The 19,553-nt window shown below is 36.2% G+C and overlaps 1 protein-coding gene across 1 annotated transcript in view; it reads right to left on the bottom strand.

The window, feature by feature from the left end:
* The window catches only part of dmrt93B (doublesex-Mab related 93B), a 38,789-nt gene extending 26,397 nt beyond the window's left edge, over nt 1–12,392 (bottom strand). Inside the window, exon 1 of the mRNA XM_073964995.1 lies at nt 12,060–12,392. Within this exon, the coding sequence (XP_073821096.1) occupies nt 12,060–12,392 (333 nt within the window). The remainder of the gene's footprint in view (nt 1–12,059) is intronic.
* Nucleotides 12,393–19,553: the final 7,161 nt, after the last annotated feature.

Genomic DNA, 19,553 nt, shown 5'->3' with positions numbered 1-19,553 from the left:
AAAATACTTTACTTTTTTAAGTTAAGTGTGCAAACGACCTCACAGAATGACCAGCTGTGACAATATTGATTAAAAATGGGAGAAAACTTCAAAAAAAATCAAAAAAAATTAACAGTATTTTTGCAACATTCAAAATGAACGCAGACTTTTTGGGGCTCTAATTTAGCAGTTGTAACACTTTTTTACCGTTATCTTCGCAAAAATAATATATTTTCTGGAATTTTTCTTTTTATTCTGGTACTAAAGAGTGTCAATAACATATTTATGAAAGAACAACTAATCTCATTTACCTATTTATTAAAGTTTTAGCATCATTTTTGAAAAGTAGTAAGGTGAACGCAGACTTTCTGGGCTATGTGTATGATCTAGTGGACTTTTTTGCTCAGTTAAATCCCCTACATACATTTTACATGGCAATATAGCATATTGTGAATTTCGAAAAAAAAACGTTGTGCTGTTTTCCTTAGAAGAATTTCGTGGACATTTCTACGGATAATGCACTTAGTATAGTTGAAAAATAGTTGTGTGGCTTTCTTATTAAAAAGGAAAACTTTTGAAAGTAATCTATATATGGTAACATGGGGCGCCTTCGCCACGTTTTTGTTCAAAATGTTCCCATACCGACACCGTTAAAGTTTTTTCAAATATTATTTTTGGTACAAATATTAGCGTATCTTGACTATAAGTTTTGATATATAAGTGGTTATAATTTTGTTTTTAATATATTATTTTTGAGAATTTACAAAATGTCTAAAAAGTGGCGAAGGCTCCCCACCCATGGGGCAGCTTCGCCATCGATATTGAACATTTTCCAACGGACTCCAAAACTGTAATTTACCATACTTTTTTCTTTAATTTCAACATTATGCGAAAAAGGAGCATGTTTCTATTGAATAATCAAAAATGCTTCTAAAATTCACAAATAGTAATCGATTCTAGCGGTTAATTGAAATAGGTTCCTTGAATTTAGGTACAAAAACCATAATATAACCAAAACAAGATACGTTTATGATACTATTTGATTTTAACTTCACATTATAGTGTGGTATATCTATGGCATAAAGAATTGAAGTTAAACATGACAAATTTCTGACATTAACCCACCACACCCCTTCCATGGCGTAGGCGCCCCACCCCCAACATATCTCATAATATGAATATATTGACATTTGTTATTGCTTTTTTCATGCAAATTATTGGCATTTCTATTCTTCAGTAGTTGTCTTCTAACGGCATAAAATATGTTTTTGATATCACAAAAGGTAAAGAAGATATCACAAAAAACATCTACCATAATTATTTTTCCCAATACCCTCAAAACACAAAACCGCGTGCGTCCGCTATCATACTTACGACACACCTGCCAACTTTTGGGAGATGATAGGTCTTCATTAAACTCACAATTTTGACTTTAACCGATTTTTTCTAGCACTTGTATTTTGCAAGAAAATCGGCGATGGCGTACCCGCCCCAGTGGCGAAGGCGCCCCATGTTACCATATATAAAATTGAAATTTGTTTGTACGTTTGTTTGTTTGTTTGTTTGTTTGTGCCTTATAGACTCGAAAACCGCTGAACAGATCTTACTGAAATTTGTAGGGTACATTGCTACATGGCCTGGAATGAAAATAGGCTATATCATTTTTTGAAATTTCGCGTTGATCTGGAGATCAAAGCCGGAGGTACCTCTAAAAAATTATGATTTTGTATGCAAATATCTTTAGAACTGTTACAGATACAATCTCCAAATTTTGTATGCGTGACGGAGTTTTATGTAGAAATAAATTTACCAAATTATATTTAAATCGGTTCAGATTTGGATATAGCTCCCACATACATATATTTTCGTCCGATTTCCTTATTTTATGCACCAAACACGCTATATATGTCCAATTTCGCTGAAATTTTGAATTTCTCACGGAATTTGTTCTAGAAATAAATGTGCCAAATTATATTGAGATTGGTACAGATTTGGTTATAGCTCCCATACACATATATTTTCGGCCAATTTCTTTTTTTTTTTGTACCAAACACTCTATATATGTCCAATTTCGCTGAAAATTGGAGGGTCTGACGGAATTTGTTCTAGAAATAGATGTGCTAAATTATATAGAGATCGGTTCAGATTTGAATATAGCTCCCATATATATTTTCGGCCGATTTCCTGTATTTTATGCACCAAGTACGCAATATATGTCCAAATTCGCTGAAATTTGGTCTAGACATAAATGTGCCGAATTATATCGAAATCGGTTCATATTTGGATATAGCTCCCATATATATTTTCGGCCGATTTTCCGCATTTGATGCACCAAACACGCTATATATGTTCAATTTCGCTGAAATTTGGAATGTGTAACGGAATTTGGTCTAGGCATAAATGTGCCGAGTTATATCGAAAACGGTTCAGATTTGGATATAGCTCCAATATATATTTTGGGCCGATTTTCCACATTTGATGCCCCAAACACGCTATATATATTAAATTTCGCTGAAATTTTGAGGGTCTGACGGAATTTGTTCTAGAAATAAATGTGCTAAATTATATAGAGATCGGTTCAGATTTGAATATAGCTCCCATATACATATATTTTCGGCCGATTTCCTGTATTTTATGCACCAAGCACGCTATATATGTCCAATTTCGCTGAAATTTGGAATGTGTTACAAAACTTGGTATAGAAATAAATGTGCCAAGTTATATCGAAATCGGTTCAGATTTGGATATAGCTCCCATATATATTTTCGGCCGATTTTCCGCATTTGGTGCACCAAACACTGTATATATGTCCACTTTCGCTGAAATTTGGAATGTGTAACGGAATTTGGTCTAGACATAAATATGCCGAATTATATCGAAATCGGTTCAGATTTGGATATAGCTCCCATATATATTTTCGGCCGATTTTCCGCATTTGATGCGCCAAATACGCTATATATGTCCAATTTCGCTGAAATTTGGAATGTGTAACGGAATTTGGTCTAGGCATAAATGTGCCAAATTATATCGAAAACGGTTCAGATTTGGATATAGCTCCAATATATATTTTCGGCCGATTTTCCACATTTGATGCACCAAACACGCTATATATATTAAATTTCGCTGAAATTTGGGGGGTCTGACGGAATTTGTTCTAGAAATAAATGTGCTAAATTATATAGAGATCGGTTCAGATTTGAATATAGCTCCCATATATATTTTCGGCCGATTTCCTGTATTTTATGCAGCAAGCACGCTATATATGTCCAATTTCGCTGAAATTTGGAATGTGTTACAGAACTTGGTCTAGAAATAAATGTGCCAAATTATATCGAAATCGGTTCAGATTTGGATACAGCTCCTGTATATATTTTCGGCCGATTTCCTGTATTTTATGCACAAAACTCGCTATTCAGATTTGGATATAGCTCCCATATATATTTTCGGCCGATTTTCCTCATTTGATGCACCAAACACTGTATATATGTCCACTTTCGCTGAAATTTGGAATGTGTAACGGGATTTGGTCTAGACATAAATGTGCCAAATCATATCGAAATCGGTTCAGATTTGAATATAGCTCCCATATATATTTTACGCTGATTTTCTGTATTTTATGCACAAAATGTAAATGTGAGTCGGGATTTGGTCTAAAAATAAATTTGACGAATTATATCGAGAGCGGTTCATATAGGAATATAGCTACCCATATATATTTTCGGTCGATTTCATGTTTTTGTTACGTATGTTCAATTTCAATGAAATTTTGAAGACTTGGCAGTCAGTAAAAGTCATCATTATTTACAGAAGTACTTATAGTCGGGAAGGAATTGAGCAAGGCTACAGCTATTAAGTATCATGTCTTTGAGAGACTTCTTAAGATTTATGTTTTATTATGATATACATATATTAGGAATACTTATAGGCGGAAAGGCTTTCGGAGGAGTGTTACCTCCTGAAACATACAAAAATACCATAGTAGCTCCACAACAACCCTGAATAGGTATATAACGCCTTCATATCTCCTATATTTATTCGCTAAAATATTAAAAACGTTAAAATAATTATGGCATTCCATTATATTTTATCGTAGTCGGGGCAGCAAAGCGCACCGGGTTCAGCTAGTCTAATATATAAAAGGCAATGTGTGTATGTTAGTATGTTTGTATGTTCCGAATAGACTCAAAAACGGCTGAATAGATTTTCTTGAAAATTTCAGATAATGTACTGGGAACACCGGTGGTGAAAATAGGCTATATATTTTTTTGAACGGTCGTCGCGGAAGTGAAATATCGCGGTCATCCCAAATTATTCAAAAATGTATTATTTCAGATAATATACCTAATTTTAGTAAGCGTGACTACAAAACCGCTTAAACACTGGCTTCAATATGTGGGATAACGCGGTCAACGCCATGTTTTGGAATACAGTAAAATCCCGATGACTTGAGATATCACTATATAGAAATTCCGAAAAATCGATTGAGAAATCTTATGAAATTTTGTATGTGGAGTTTTTAGGTCTGAGAATAGGTCGTAATCTATTATTTTATCCCGCTAAGTGTAGTGACCGGTGGTCCTCCCCACAATTTTTTTAAGAAAACCGCGAAATTCAAGATACTTTTTAATATATTGTTTACAAATTGTTTGCAATGCTATGGTAATTACAGTCTTGACCCTGAATGGTCGTCGCACAGTGTCACGACCGTGGCCAAAAATGGTAAAAACTAAATACTTCGTTGAACAAATTTATTGATGGGGAGTGATAGAAAACATATTAATTAAGAAGAATCTGAATTTTGGTACTGATACGTGAAGTAGTTTTTGCTATATGAGGATTTAAATCCGACAATTTTAGTTAATACCTATTTTTGTGTGTTTTTTTTTTCTAAAATTAATAAATTATATTATGTGTTAATATTTAAAATTTAAAAGTAGCGGTCGCTGCAAAAATGGTTCCTAAGTTCTCTTGGGATGTAATAAACTTGGCTACACCTTTGTTTGCATGTAAATATTAATCATATGGTGTTTACATTTACCCAAACATGTACTACTAAGTTTATTAATTTTCTGAAGCAAATTTTAAATTGAGTGGAGTGGGAAAAAAATTGTATAAAAGTGTATATCGATATTTTTTGCTGTATGAGTAGTAAAAAGTGAGTACTTCAAATATATAAAGGTCCCAGCTGCAGAGGTTTGCAGACGAATGTGTCACTTCTCTTTTTCAGCGACCACCTTACTGAGAGGATACCCCCTTTTTTAACAAATCGTTTTGCTATAGCCCGAAAACGAATGAACCGATCATCATATATTTTTGTGGGCTTATTAAGTACCTAATAGTCTTGCTTTAAAACGAGAGAATTTTTAAAAATATTAATTTTTAAAAAAATTGTGAACAGCGAAAATCAAAATTCGATTTTTTACAAAAAATTTACCGTTTCTTGACCACTAATCGGTCAAAAATTTTTTTAAAGGAAATTTCTCATATATAAAGACAAGAGTTTGATATATTCAATATGCTCACAAACAATATGAAGACTAAACACCAAATTTCAGTCATATCGGGTGGATATTGAGGCCACAACACTCAAAACACCGAAAATGAGGAGGCACGGTTCTATGGGGGCTATAGGAAGACGAGGACCTATACCGACATATTTCTGGTGGAAGGTTATAAGTCCCCCAACGGAGACTTAATACCAATTTTCAGCCATTTCGGTGTGATAATCAGGCTAAAACCTCCAAAATACCGAAAATCGGGAGGTACCGTCCTATGGGGGCTATATCAAAACGTGGACCTAAGCCCACAATTCTCTGTTGGAATGTTTGATACCTCTGCCGAAGACTAACCACAAAATTTGAATACTTTCGGTTGGTCATTGTGTCTTAAACATTCAAAATACCAAAAATCGGGAGGTACGGTTCTATGGGGGCTATATCAAAACGTGGACCGACCAACCCAAATTTTTGTCCTGAAGATTGTAAGTCAATAATAGATACGTGTACCAAAATTGATGCACCTACGACAACTCCTTCTATTTTTGGCCACAGTTAATATGAACTCGCGACATAGTGCGACATAGTGCGTCGCGGAAGTGAAAATCGCGGTCATCCCAAAATTTTCAAAAATGTATTATTTCAATTAATTAGAACTGTCGTAAGCCGTTTTTATAGTGACCGGTGGTCCTCCCCCACAATGTTTTTAAGAAAATCTGAAATCCTTGATATTTTTGAATGTATTGTTTACAGATTGTTTTCCCTGAATGATCGCGGTCATCACAAAGTTTTCAAAAATGTATTATTTCAATTAATATACATAATTTTAGTAAGCGTGACACAAAAATGATATAAACACTAGCTTGGACAAGTGGGATAGCGCGGTCGTGAGCTATTTTAATACGGCTAAGTGTAGTGACCGGAGGTTCTCCTTCAAATTTTGTTTTTTTTTTAATCTGAAGTCCATGATATTTTTGAACGTATTTATTACAGATTGTTTGCAATACTACTGTAATTACTGTCTTGACCCTGAATGGTCTTCGCAGAAGTGAAATATCGCGAAAAGTGAAATATCGCGGTCATCACAAAATTTGCAAACATTTATTATTTCAGATAATATACATAATTTTGTAAGCATGCCTAAAAAACGCTATAAACGCTGAACACTAAACAATAAGTGGGACAGCTCGATCAACTCCACATTTTGGAATACAGTAAAATCCGGATAACTTGAGATGTCACAAGAACGAAATTCCAGAAAGATCCATTGGAAATCAGACAAAGTTATTGATATACAATACAATATCATCATTGGAATCAGAATACCGTGATCGAGTTCGATTTTTGAAAATATTATAATTACGGATAAAATCTCAAAATGTGGGAAGTGAAACTTCATGAGCATTGATTTCAGTCCTTGGAATAGCTAGGTAAAGATACATTTTTAAATACAGCAAAATCTCGATAATAACAACTACAATTTATAGAAGTAATTTTTTTATGAATTATATAAATGTTGCCATACATATCCCGAAGGAACATACATTTCGCTGAGGGGTATTTTACCACTATTGCATATAGAGCGCGAAGAAAAAAGGGTTACGTTCGATCGGACTGAATGAGGTTAAATCCACTAAAAATAGCGAACATCAGGCGCCACCGTTCTATGGGAGCTATATCAAAATGAGGACGTATACTGAACAGTGGCTATATCTCTGAACTATCGATAATCGGGAGGTACTGTTTTATGGGAGCTATATCAAAACGTGAACCTATTACTGTTACATTCCGAGCGCAAATAAAAAGGCGTGTCTTTCGGTCGATACGAATATTTATGCCCTCCTCTTTAAAATATATTAAAACCAGATTTCAGCCATTTCGGTGTGATAATGATGTTAAATCCTCAAAAATAGCGAAAATCAGCCGGTACCGTTTTATGGGAGCTATATCAAAACGTGGACCTATACCAACAATTCTTTGCGGTAATAATTACGACCCCAACCGAGACCAACAATCCAATATATAGCAATGTCAATTGACGTGCACCGATATATGTGGGTCACAAAGTGCTTTAAACTGTCGATTTATGGTGAAGGGTATAATAAAAGAGATTTTATATCTTAAATTTGGGGGATACCATTATATGGAATTTATGTCAAAAACATTGATTTATATTATGAAGTTTCTAGAGGGATTATGGGTGTATCAATACTGGATAGATAACTAAAGTTTACACGGAGAACCCAAACAACGGGCCAGCAACGCGGACCGGGTCAGCTAGTTATTTAATAAATAATTGTCGATTCAATATTGTTTGGATATTGTATTCCTTAAATAATCCTGCACTGTAATTATAAGATTTTTATGTCTTGTTGTGTAGGTATTCAACAATAAATAAATAAATAAAATAAAATAAAATAAAATATTAGTTGTGCTCCCGAACCTGCAAAACAGTACTATTATTACAATTTTGAGCTAAAAAAGTGTCTGAATGTCTTCATCATGGCACAAATACCCAGGTAGTGGCATCGTAAAATTTTGAATATGTTATGTCAAAACTTTCTTTATGTTGTTGGGGAAATTACAACAAAAATAATTTTTTTTATAAAGGGATTTGATATTCGATCAGCTGGTGTGATACCACTACCTGGTAGTTCTGCCATGGTCTTCATTAATACAGGTAAATTTTGAAACGCATTTAAGTACGTCGTCAGTGCAACTTAAATAAAAAATGGAAAAGTGGAATGTTCGCCAACCATCAATATGTTTCTTTCTCTGTGAGACCCCCATCAACCGCCAAAATTTCGTGAGGATCCGATCAGTAGTGTGACTGCACAAAAAATGGAAAAAGGGATGCATTACCGACTATTGCGATATCTCTGTTGTTTGACCACCTATGAAAACCTATTTCACATCGTTGTAAAGGTGATCTTTTCTACTTTCCTTGACAGGTTTTTATTTCGATATACCTCTTACAGAAGAGAGATATTCGCTTTGAAATAAAACGTTGGACTTTTCTCCTTATACGTTTTTTTCACATTACGACACCTGACTAATATTCGACCATCGCCAAAATCAATAGGCTTCTTCCTCTGTAGGAACCCCATTAACCCCCAAAATTTCGTGACGATCCGACCAAAATTGCGACCTGTAGCGTGATTACAAAAAAATGGAAAAATGGGATGTATTACCGAATATTGCGATATCTCCGTTATTTGGCCACCTACGCCAACCTACTTTGCACCATTGTAAAGATGGAATTTTCTTCTTTCATAGTCAGACTTTGTTTTTGGAAAGTCGCTAACCAAAACTGTGATAATCGTCATTATTACTAAAATCGCAAAAATGAAAAGTTCGGTTAAATTTGCGGCTATTGCGATATCTTCGTTGTTTGACCACCTTTACATCGTTAGAAAGATGATACTTTCTACTTTCATTAGATTTTGATATACCCCTCATAGAAGCGGAGATATTTGCTTTGGAAAAAACGTTGAATTTTTCTCCAAATAAGTTTTTTGCCCATTCCGACCACTAAATATTATCCGACCATCACCAAAATCAATAGGCTTCTTCCCCTCCGGGACCCTCATCAGCACCCAAAATTTGGTGACGATCCGATCAACATTGCGACCTGTAGCGTGATTACAAGGTTTAGATGGACAGAAGAACGGACGGACGGACACATGGCTTGTTATAATACCCTGCCCACATAGTGTTGTAGGGTATAAAAAGTACAGGAACAAAACAATAATTTTTAGAAGTTCAAAAAAGTGATTTAATGTATTTTTTAATATATTGTACGAATTGTTTCTGTTGAGTTTTAATATTTTTTCAGTTTTTTATTAATAAGAAAAATTGTGCCACCTTTTGTGCCACTTTTCCGAAAGACATGTGCCACTTTTTTCAGAAATGATACTTTTTGTGACACTTTTTGAAATTTTCCAGCGGTCACGCTGACTGTTCAATACAAATACAATAGCAGTCAGGTGTGGAAGTGCCGAGGTATACATCCCGCCGATAAATAGCTGTACTCCAGGTTATAGGCCCAACATTAGCCCGCTTTTGGAAGGTCATAACCGTCTGTCTTGGGAGACTTTAATGCTCATCATAAGTTGTAGCATTCGATCCTCAAAAACGATTAGAGGGGTACAGTGCTGGCTGAGCAGATTGCACGGTAAATGAGAACGTCCCAACCAAAATTAGCGGAAAGTGTCACAGTTCGTCAGAAATAACAAACGACGTGACCTGACAACCCGCCGTTTATCATGGGTCGGACCATCTCCCCATAATTGTCTTTATTAGCATACCGCACGATTTCATCACCTCTGAACGCCGTGGGAAAGCTAATTGACCGGGTTTCAGAGAGCTTTATAGATCTGCCCAAACCTGGCAACCCGTCGTTTCACTCGGTTCTGACCATCTCCCCATAATTGTCTCCATCAGCAGACCGCCAGATTTCATCAACTCTGAACGCCCCACTTTCATCAATCATGGGAAAGCGAATTGACCGAATTTCAGAGAGTTCAATAATCACCGCTTCAGAAATCTGCCCAACATTTCTAATGTTCGGGTAGCAGAAAGAGCGTTCCCAGATATGATCACTGCTGCAGCTCGCCATATACCTTCTAGTGGAATACCCGAAGTGAGACCAAACCTCCCAGCAGGGGTAACGGTAATAGAAAATGAACATGATGTGCTTAGTCATGCCAACCCCAGTGATCCCAGATTCAGGGAGCTGACACTGGAAGTTAACAGGTTGGTGGGTGAGCATAAGCGGAACAAGTGGAGCGGGAATAAATGAAATGTGGGCAACGGTTACGTCACTCTCGAAACATGGACAGGACCCCTTTTGGCGACGTTACGCCGACTGACACGAATAGGTGCGAAGAGGTACTACGTCGCATTAGATCTCTTCCAGCCGAGTATGAACCACCACAATTTACAATGGATATTGTTGGGAATGTCATCAGGAACGCTAAATCACCAAAAGCGTTGGGCCGTGATGGAATTTTCATGGTAATACTGAAACAGCTGTATGAGCCAGGAGTCGAGTATCTCACCAAAGTTCTCAACCTGTCGTTGGCCACCCACATTGTTCTCGAATTCTGGAAAATGGACACTATGGTCCACTATGGTCCCGCTACTGAAGTCAGCAAAGGTGAATCGTGCAGACCGATTTCGCTCTTATCACCCGTAGCAAAGACCCTTGTTGCTTTAATTCTCCACAGCGTCAGCAATCCAGTTGCCGATCATCAGCATAAGTTCCGTAAGCAGCACAGCAACAGCGCTGCACGGCAGCGGGTTCTTTAGTACCGGATTGACCCGAAACCATAGTGGTTCGGCCAGCGGCTGCCAACCCAACATTAAACCTGTGCTTCTACGTACATAGGTTTCATGCTCCTACAACAACAGCGCTGCACGCCATCTCCACACATATTAGACGAGGACTCAGCCCGAACAAACCATGAGATAGGACAGTGTTGGTGGTGCTCGACCAATCAGATGCCTTTGATACTGTCCACTGCACTCAACGCTGTTTGAGAACATCGGACAGACTTCGACCAAGTTTGACACGTTGGATAATCATTTATATTTGTGGACGCCAGTCCTACAAACGTGGAAGTCCAAGCCCCGTAGAGTAAAACAGGCAGCACTTGGTGTGCCGGGTCCCCAAGGAGCGATGATATCTCCGAAACTATTCAACCTCTACCTCTCCTGTATTCCACCCCCTCCAGACGGCGTTGAGATCGTAACGTATGTGGATGATTGTACGATCTTTGCGTCAGGTACCTTCCCCGATGTCCTTTGTGAAAGGCTGAAATCCTAAAGGTGGTCAACTTTTTCCACCAGAGGAATATGCAAATATCCGCCAATAAATCTACGGCCACTCTGTTCACCACATGGACGGCATAAGTGAGAATAGAGTTGAATGTCATGGTCGACGGTATCAGAATTCCGACAACAAATTACCCCAAAAGTCTAGGGTTCACATTTAATAGCATGTTCATGACATCCGCGCTTGCGACAAGCTGAGATGTAGAAACAAGGTCCTCAAGTCCCTAGCCGGAAGCACTTGGGGTGCAGACAAAGACATTTTTTGACCTCATATAATCCGATAGGTCGGTCTGTGGTAAGCTATGCAACCACACAACTATCGTGTGAATGCGGTTCTCGGATAACATCCCCCATCTATCGCAGCTGAGAAGCGTCAGCTGCTACAACGAACCAGAGTAGTTTTGTTTCATCTACGCTCGGGAGGTGCAGCCGTCTGAGTTTCTATAGGGCAAAGATCGATGACAACGTGCGAAACATCTGCCTAGCATGTGACACGGGGCCAATATACACTGAACCTGTTCAGCTGCTCTGTCAAACCTACTCAACCAACTCCAGTAGAACTGTGGTTACATCCCATCGAAGCAGCCACATTTCTAGAACTGGAGATAGACCCAGAGCCAGATTAAGCAAATAATGGACTTACAAAGATAAAATAAAACACTGTTACAACAACAACTGCACTGGTTTTCAGGATGCCCCCCGAGTTTCTTGCTTCTTTCCAAACCAAAACCAACTTTAATTCCAACTCACCTGAGCCGCCATAATTCGCTGCCTCTCGAATATCAACACACACTTGGCACAACGGCAATTTTTATAGGTGCAATGTTTCTTGTGACCGCGTAATTCCGATATCCAACCATGGTTACGACAACGGGCACACTTGGGTACACGATTACTTCCGCCGCTTGAAGTACCGTTGGTCAGTTGAAATGAAGCCGAACTGCCGCCATCCGTTGTGTTTAAAATTGACTTCAAAGATTTACGAGAAGATTTCTTATTCATTACCACCGTCGTCGTAGTACCAACCACTGCGGATGATGACTCAATTTGTGTAACATTTTCTGTTGGCAAAATAGTGGTCATGATTGACTTTTCCGTTTCGCGTAATTCCCCCACGAAAGAAAAAAAAATGTTTCGTCTTCAACGTTTGTAACTGTTTTAAAGTTAAGACGTAACTGATTTCAACGGAAAAACACTTGACAAAATGTTACAGTTTTGGTTTGTGAGGACACCACCCCCATGCAGCATTTTGAGCTAGTGTTCTGTCATGCGCATAATCAGTGAAAATAGGGATATGAGGAACGAATAGGCAAGTTGTTTTGTATGGAAAAGGGATACATTTGGGATTTAGTTACAAGGAAGGACTTTGTTACTTTGAATGTGTTTAATGGTAAACCAAACATAAAATGGAAACGCCCCGTATTTGGTCGGCAATGTCATTGGTTGAAAATTTGAAAAGCAACATTACATGGTGACTTTCCAGGATTCCAAACATAGAAGTGGCATATTTTATCCATCACATTTTCGGATCCAGTTTTTTTTTTGTGACAATCTTTAGAGTATGTTTTCTGATGTCTCAGAGGAATTTTTAGTGATATATATGTACGTCATTCTATCTTTGTTTTTAGTGGAATAAAATCAAACTGCTGTGACCGCAAATTAGTAGGATAAAAACTAAAATAGTGCATATGATAAACTTCGAAGGGAGCTATCGAATAGGTCCAAACTTTGCATATCGTAATATTTCTTCCAGACATAGATTATGTTCGTTTATGAACTACATAGGTCCACTCTTTTGGGTACATACCACACAAGACATATTTACCAATGTAGATGCATCAGCCAACAACTACAACAAAAACCAGTTCAGGGGCTGGATTCTTGTTCTATGAAAATTTGAAATGAAAAATATTTCCTTTATAATATTTTTCATTTGACAGTTTTTCCCTTTTTAAAAGTTTTCATTTCACATTTTCATAGAAACAGAATTGAGCCCCAGGAAATATTTTTCATTTCAAATTTTCATAGAACAAGAATCCAGCCCCTGTACTGTGAAATGTCAAAAATGTTTTCCAAAAATAAAGAGATTCACACAATTTTTTTCAACTACGAGATTGTTTGGATTGCTCTTTTGTCTCTGGAGTATAGTGGTGGATCTATGTCTCATCAACAGTTATGAAACGACGCTTAAAATCCATTTTATTTCGCTTAAAACGATCCAAACAAGCTTGAGAAATGTTCATTCTTATGCGTTTTTGATCGACTGTTAACAAATGCGGCACCCATCTTGCAGAAAGCTTTTTCATCTGTAGTTCTTCATGCAAAATTAAATGGACTCGATCATTTGAGATGCCCATGATATTAGCAATTTCACGCACTTTTATACGTCGATCATTTAATACCATATAATGCACTTTGGCTACAATTTCTGTTGTTGTTGCTGTTTTTGGACGTCCACTACGTGGTTCATCTTCAATGCTTGTACGACCACGTTTAAATTCAGCAACCCAATTTTTTACTGTTGCATATGAAGGAGGACTTTCACCTAACACATTCACCATATCATTATGTATTTCTTGTCCCGATAAACCTTTTTTATGTAAATATTTAATGACAGCACGCATTTCTAATTTTTCCATTGTAAAGAAATTGCGGAGGCGTCTTTTTTGAACACCTGTTTCTATATGAAGGAGTTGCCAGATCGAAACAAAATTTAACATGTGTTCCAAAACACTTAACTTTTTTCTGTTTATACCGCGCTTTTTTTTTGTGCTAGGCTAAGAAGTTTCCGAACTGCCCTCGTAAGTCCATATTTACATTAGGCAATTTTCCAACATTGTTGTTATTGAAAATCAATTGTCAAAGAAAATATTGAATAATTGGGTCGTTCCAAAATTTTTTCAGGAAAACATAAATACATTTTAAAAATCCTCTAAAATAGAACAAATTTGAATCAAAATGCAAATATAACGCATTCAAAATTCTCGTAGGCAATTTTTATTACACGTTTAGGATGAAAAGCAGTATTTTATGGTAATAAATTTCGAAGTTTAAAATTTCATGAGTATACCCTATTACATTTTGAAAACTAAATTTACCAAAAATGTAAGAATACAGCTGATTATCACTTCTACCTTATATAAATATGCCTTGGTTCAGCTCTTTTAACGAAACTAGTTCAGTAATCTGATTCATAGTTCATTATCCAGTTCAATCACTCGAATCAGAATCGTTCACCGGGTCTTAATCGTTCGCTTGATAAAAACACGTACAGTGAGTGTCAAAAATATTCGGTTTTCAATTTCACCAATAATAAATCCTGAGACTCCTCAGAATTTTAGAAGTCCATGCCCAATATCCAAAAAACCAAATACTTAAAAAAATGTTGGTCCTGTGGCAATTAAAAAGTGTATGTAACATGGATCCATGGCAACCCAATAAGCAAGAATAACAACGAAAACGTTGTTAACTCTGTTTTCTATGCGTCAAAAATATTCGGTTTTTGTAACTTTTGTTAAATATTTTGCCAAAAAACAGGTCATTATCGAACTTTTTTCGGCAATATTAGTATACATTTTAATAATTGCGAACGGAATCTTTGTTCCTGTGCCAAAAAATATTACATTTTATAGCAAATTATTAAAATTTAGAGCTAAGGAAAAACGCTATCTCAGAAAAGGGAAAACTGGTCATATTTCATTATAAAAGCAGCAGAAATAAAAGGAAATTTTGCTTATTTTTGAATATTTAGTCGAATATAGTTGAAATCATGTGCAAAACTCACGAAAATATAGAAATAATCGATTTCGTGAAACACATAAGCTAGCCAAAACCAAGATCTGGGAGGGAAGGTAGAGGAATCTCCAGAAAAATTACGGCTAAACCGCTCTTAATTTTCTTGAAATTGGTCACTGAGTCCTAAATAACTTTCAGAAGATATGAAATATGCACTTACATTCCAAAAAAATCGTAAGGATAAAGCCTTTCATGGCCTTGTAACACATCACAAGCCATAGGCTTATTTACTTAACCAAAAATCTAGTTCAAGTTTCGCCTTGATGTACCTTCAAAACTTGATGTATATCAGAAACTTGGTGAAATGGAGTTAGTTTTGAATGCCTAAGCAGGAAAAACAATATACCACCAAGTTTCCGACCTTTCTGTGTACCCCAACACAAAAAGTACAAAGGAGCTTCCAGAAGACATGTATTTATCAATGTCTCATGATGTGTTACAAGGCCATGAAAGGCTTTATCCTTACGATTTTTTTGGAACGTAGGTGCATATTTTCTATCTTCTGAAAGTCATTTAGGACTCAGTGACCAATTTCAAGAAAATTAAGGGCGGTTTAGCCGTAATTTTTCAGGAGATTCCTCTACCTTCCCTCCCAGTTCTTGGTTTTGCCTAGCTTATGTGTTTCACGAAATCGATTATTACTATATTTTCGTGACTTTTGCACATTATTTCAACTATATTCGACTAAATATTCAAAAATAAGCAAAATTTCCTTTTATTTCTGCTCTTTTTATAATGAAATATGACCAGTTTTCCCTTTTCTGAGATAGCGTTTTTCCTTAGCTCTTAATTTTAATAATTTGCTATAAAATGTAATATTTTTGGACACAGGAACAAAGATTCCGTTCGCAATTATTAAAATGTATACTAATATTGCGGAAAAAGTTCGATAATGGCCTGTTTTTTGGCAAAATATTTAACAAAAGTTACAAAAATCGAATATTTTTGACGCATAGAAAACAGGGTTAACAACGTTTTCTTTGTTATTCTCGCTTATAGTGTTGCCATGGATCCATGTTACACACACATTTTAATTGCCATAGGACCAACATTTTTTATGTATTTGGTTTTTTGGATATTGGGCATGGGCTTATAAAATATTGAGGTGTTATTATTGGTGAAATTTAAAACCGAATATTTTTGACACTCACTGTACATACACCAAATAGTAACAAACAATGTAATAATATAATTTAAATCATGGCACAATTACCCAGGTAGTAGCATCGTAAAATTTTGAATATGTTATGTCAAAACTTTCTTTATGTTGTTGGGGAAATTACAACAAAAATAATTGTTTATAAAGGGGTTTGACTTTTCATATTCGATCAGCTGGTGTGATACCACTACCTGGTAGTTCTGCCATGATTTAACTGCTCCACAACAAAAAAATATTACATTCAGATATTTTTTTCCGTTCATAAAAAAAGATTAAACCCCTGTTTTTGTAACTATTTTTATTCGTTCATCTATATTCGTAATAATTTGGGCATCCATAGCTCAGCCCCCAGATGATATACGGACCTAAGTTTTAGTAGGCGCGTTCCATATATAGTTAAGAATTCCTCTTTTAAAAATCGGAGCTCTACATTTGCGCTGAGCCGAGTAAATCGATCCACAAAATTTGACAATTCGTGTGAGAAGAATAAAAACTTTTACAAAAACAGGGGGTAAGTTGGTATTAATTTAAGACAAAACGTTCATCAATTAGGTGGCTGGCAAAAGATCGTATGTTTTGTGTGTGTAGAAATTGTTTTTGGAAAAAGCTTTGTCTTTGGGAAAAGCTTTACTTATAGGCCAAATTCCGTCACACATTCCAAATTTCATTGAAATCGGGCATATATAACGAGTTTGGTGCATCAAATACTTGAAATCGGACGAAAATATATATCCGAATCTCAACTGATTTCGATATATTTTGGCACATTTACTTGTAGGCCAAATTCCGTCACACATTCTAAATTTCATCGAAATTGGTGGTACATCAAACACTTGAAATCGGGCGAAAATATATATGGGAGCTATTTCCAAATCTTTTTTTTATTAAGTCTATAGATAATACATGTATGTATTACAGACTAACCCCCAGTTTTTGTAAAAAAAAGAATTCTTCTCACACGAATTGTCAAATTTTGTAGATCGATTTACTCGACTTAGCACAAATGTACAGCGCTGATTTTTAAATGAGGAATTCTCTACTAAATATGGAACGCGTCTACGAAAAATTAGGTCTGTATGTCATCTGGGGGCAGAGATATTGATAACTAAATTATTACGAAAATAGACGAACGAACAAACATAAGTTACAAAAACAGGGTGTAAAAAATATACATACATATCTACAATTAGCATTGGATGGAAGTGTTATGTATTAAGAAGTAATATTATTTTCCCTTTTAAACTAGCTTTATTTTCAGGCAGATCGATCTGATTATAAAATTTATTGAACTGTAAAAGAAGGTAGCGTAGTGGATCGTTATTGGCATAATTTCTCCGAAAATATTGAATTTGAAGCAGATGAAAATTTCTTGTTTGCCTGATGGGAGTATTTATTAAGATTCTATTCATGATCAGGTTTGAATATATTTTTCCTTGAATGACAATTAAAACAAAATTTAAACCCAGCATTACACGATGACTTTTCAATGTAGGCAGTTTAATCATGTTAAGTCTTGTCTCATACGAAGTTAGGTTCTGATAGTTCCATCCATGATGACGCAAACAGAAGAAAAGAAATTGTTTTTGAACCGATTCAATCAAGTTTTCGAATATAGTGTAATGAGGATCCCACATTAGTGCGCCATATTCAAGTATGCTGCGAACAAAAGATAAGTAAAGACGTTTGGTGACTTGAGGATCCGCAAATTCTTTACCCCATCGTTTCATAAAGCCCAGTGCTCCATTGGCTTTATTCACCATAGCATTTATATGCTGTCGAAAGCTAAGACGATGATCCAATAAAATGCCAAGGTCATTGAATGATTCCACAGTGTCTAACTCGTGATTATCAAAGTAGTATTTAGTACGCAGTTGATGAAGTCGATAGAATGATACATGTTTACATTTTGGTATATTCAACTCGATTAAATTAAAATTACACCAGTTATAAAAATTTTCTAAATCTGATTGAAGAAGATGCTGATCGTCCGGCTCATTAAATGAGCGGAATATCTTCACGTCATCGGCATACATTAATACATTAAAATTATTGACAGTCGTGGGTAAATCGTTTATCAAGAGTGTGAAAAGAATTGGGCCAAGGTGACTTCCCTGTGGTACACCAGAGGAACTGAACTGATTTTAATTTGGAGACTGTTTCTGTAACCGTTCATCAGATCTGCATACAAAATCTAAATTTCTTGGAGGTACCTCCGATCCTGAGGCTATATCTCCGGATCGGCGCGGAATTTCAATATAGCCTATTTTACTTTCAGGCGATGTTGCAATATACCCTCAAATTTTCAGGAAGATCTGTTCAGTGGTTTTCGAGTCCATAAATTACAAACAAACAAAATTACATTTTCCTACTTTATATATCGTCACCTGAAATGCCCAAAGCCGTAACCCTCAAAGGGTTACGTTTAAGGGCTCGGCACATACGGCGCATTGAGCGTTGCGTTACAACAACCACATGAAAACTTCAAGAACAAACTTGGCATCACTTACAAATTTTTCATGTGGTTGTTGTTTTCAACGCACAACGTGTCGCACAACGGACCGTATGTATGTGGCCCATTAAGCGCTCGGCACATACAATGCATTGAGCGTCGCGGTACAACAACCACATGAAAAACGTGTAAGTGATGTCAAGTTTTTTGAAAAACAGCCACATTGAATCCGCATTAAAGTTAAACATAATTTAACTGTTTTGGGACAACGCATGTCCCAATGTGTCACCGAACGGACCGTATGTGCCAAAGGCTTTAGGGTTACGTCTTTGGGCATTTCAAATGACGATATATAGATATGCTATCTATACAAAACAAGACACATTGAATAGGTAACCCTGCGTTTACACATGACAGGACAGTTGACGTCATGTACTGATTGTCAAAATACCAAAACTTGCCTGTGTGACGTAGGCGTCCAGACAACTGCAAAAACAGTTGTAAAATTATAAATGAAAATCATCGATTTCTTCTTGTTTTCCGTTCACATATTTTGTTTTTGTTCATATTCTTTTGTTTTCAACACATTTCAATTATCATATCACTTCTTTTTACGAAAATGTCAAAAATTTTTTAACCGGCTGTCTGTGAAAAAATGATGGACAGCTGGGAGACAAAAGACAAATGTATGTATGTGTTAGTAAATCAGAGTTGTATTTGAAGACAAACTGTCTGGTGTAAACGCCTAGTAATAGATTCGACATATTGGAATATGTTATAACGTTATGTTTTTGCAGAAAACTTCATTTCCGAACGTATATTCCATGTACATTCATCCAAT

The sequence above is a fragment of the Musca autumnalis genome, unplaced genomic scaffold (genome assembly GCF_047663935.1).
Source record: "Musca autumnalis isolate F117 unplaced genomic scaffold, ASM4766393v1 scaffold_1, whole genome shotgun sequence".
Lineage (NCBI taxonomy): Eukaryota > Metazoa > Arthropoda > Insecta > Diptera > Muscidae > Musca > Musca autumnalis.
Note: the sequence above shows the minus strand (reverse complement) of the source record. Positions and strands in the feature narration are given on the sequence as shown.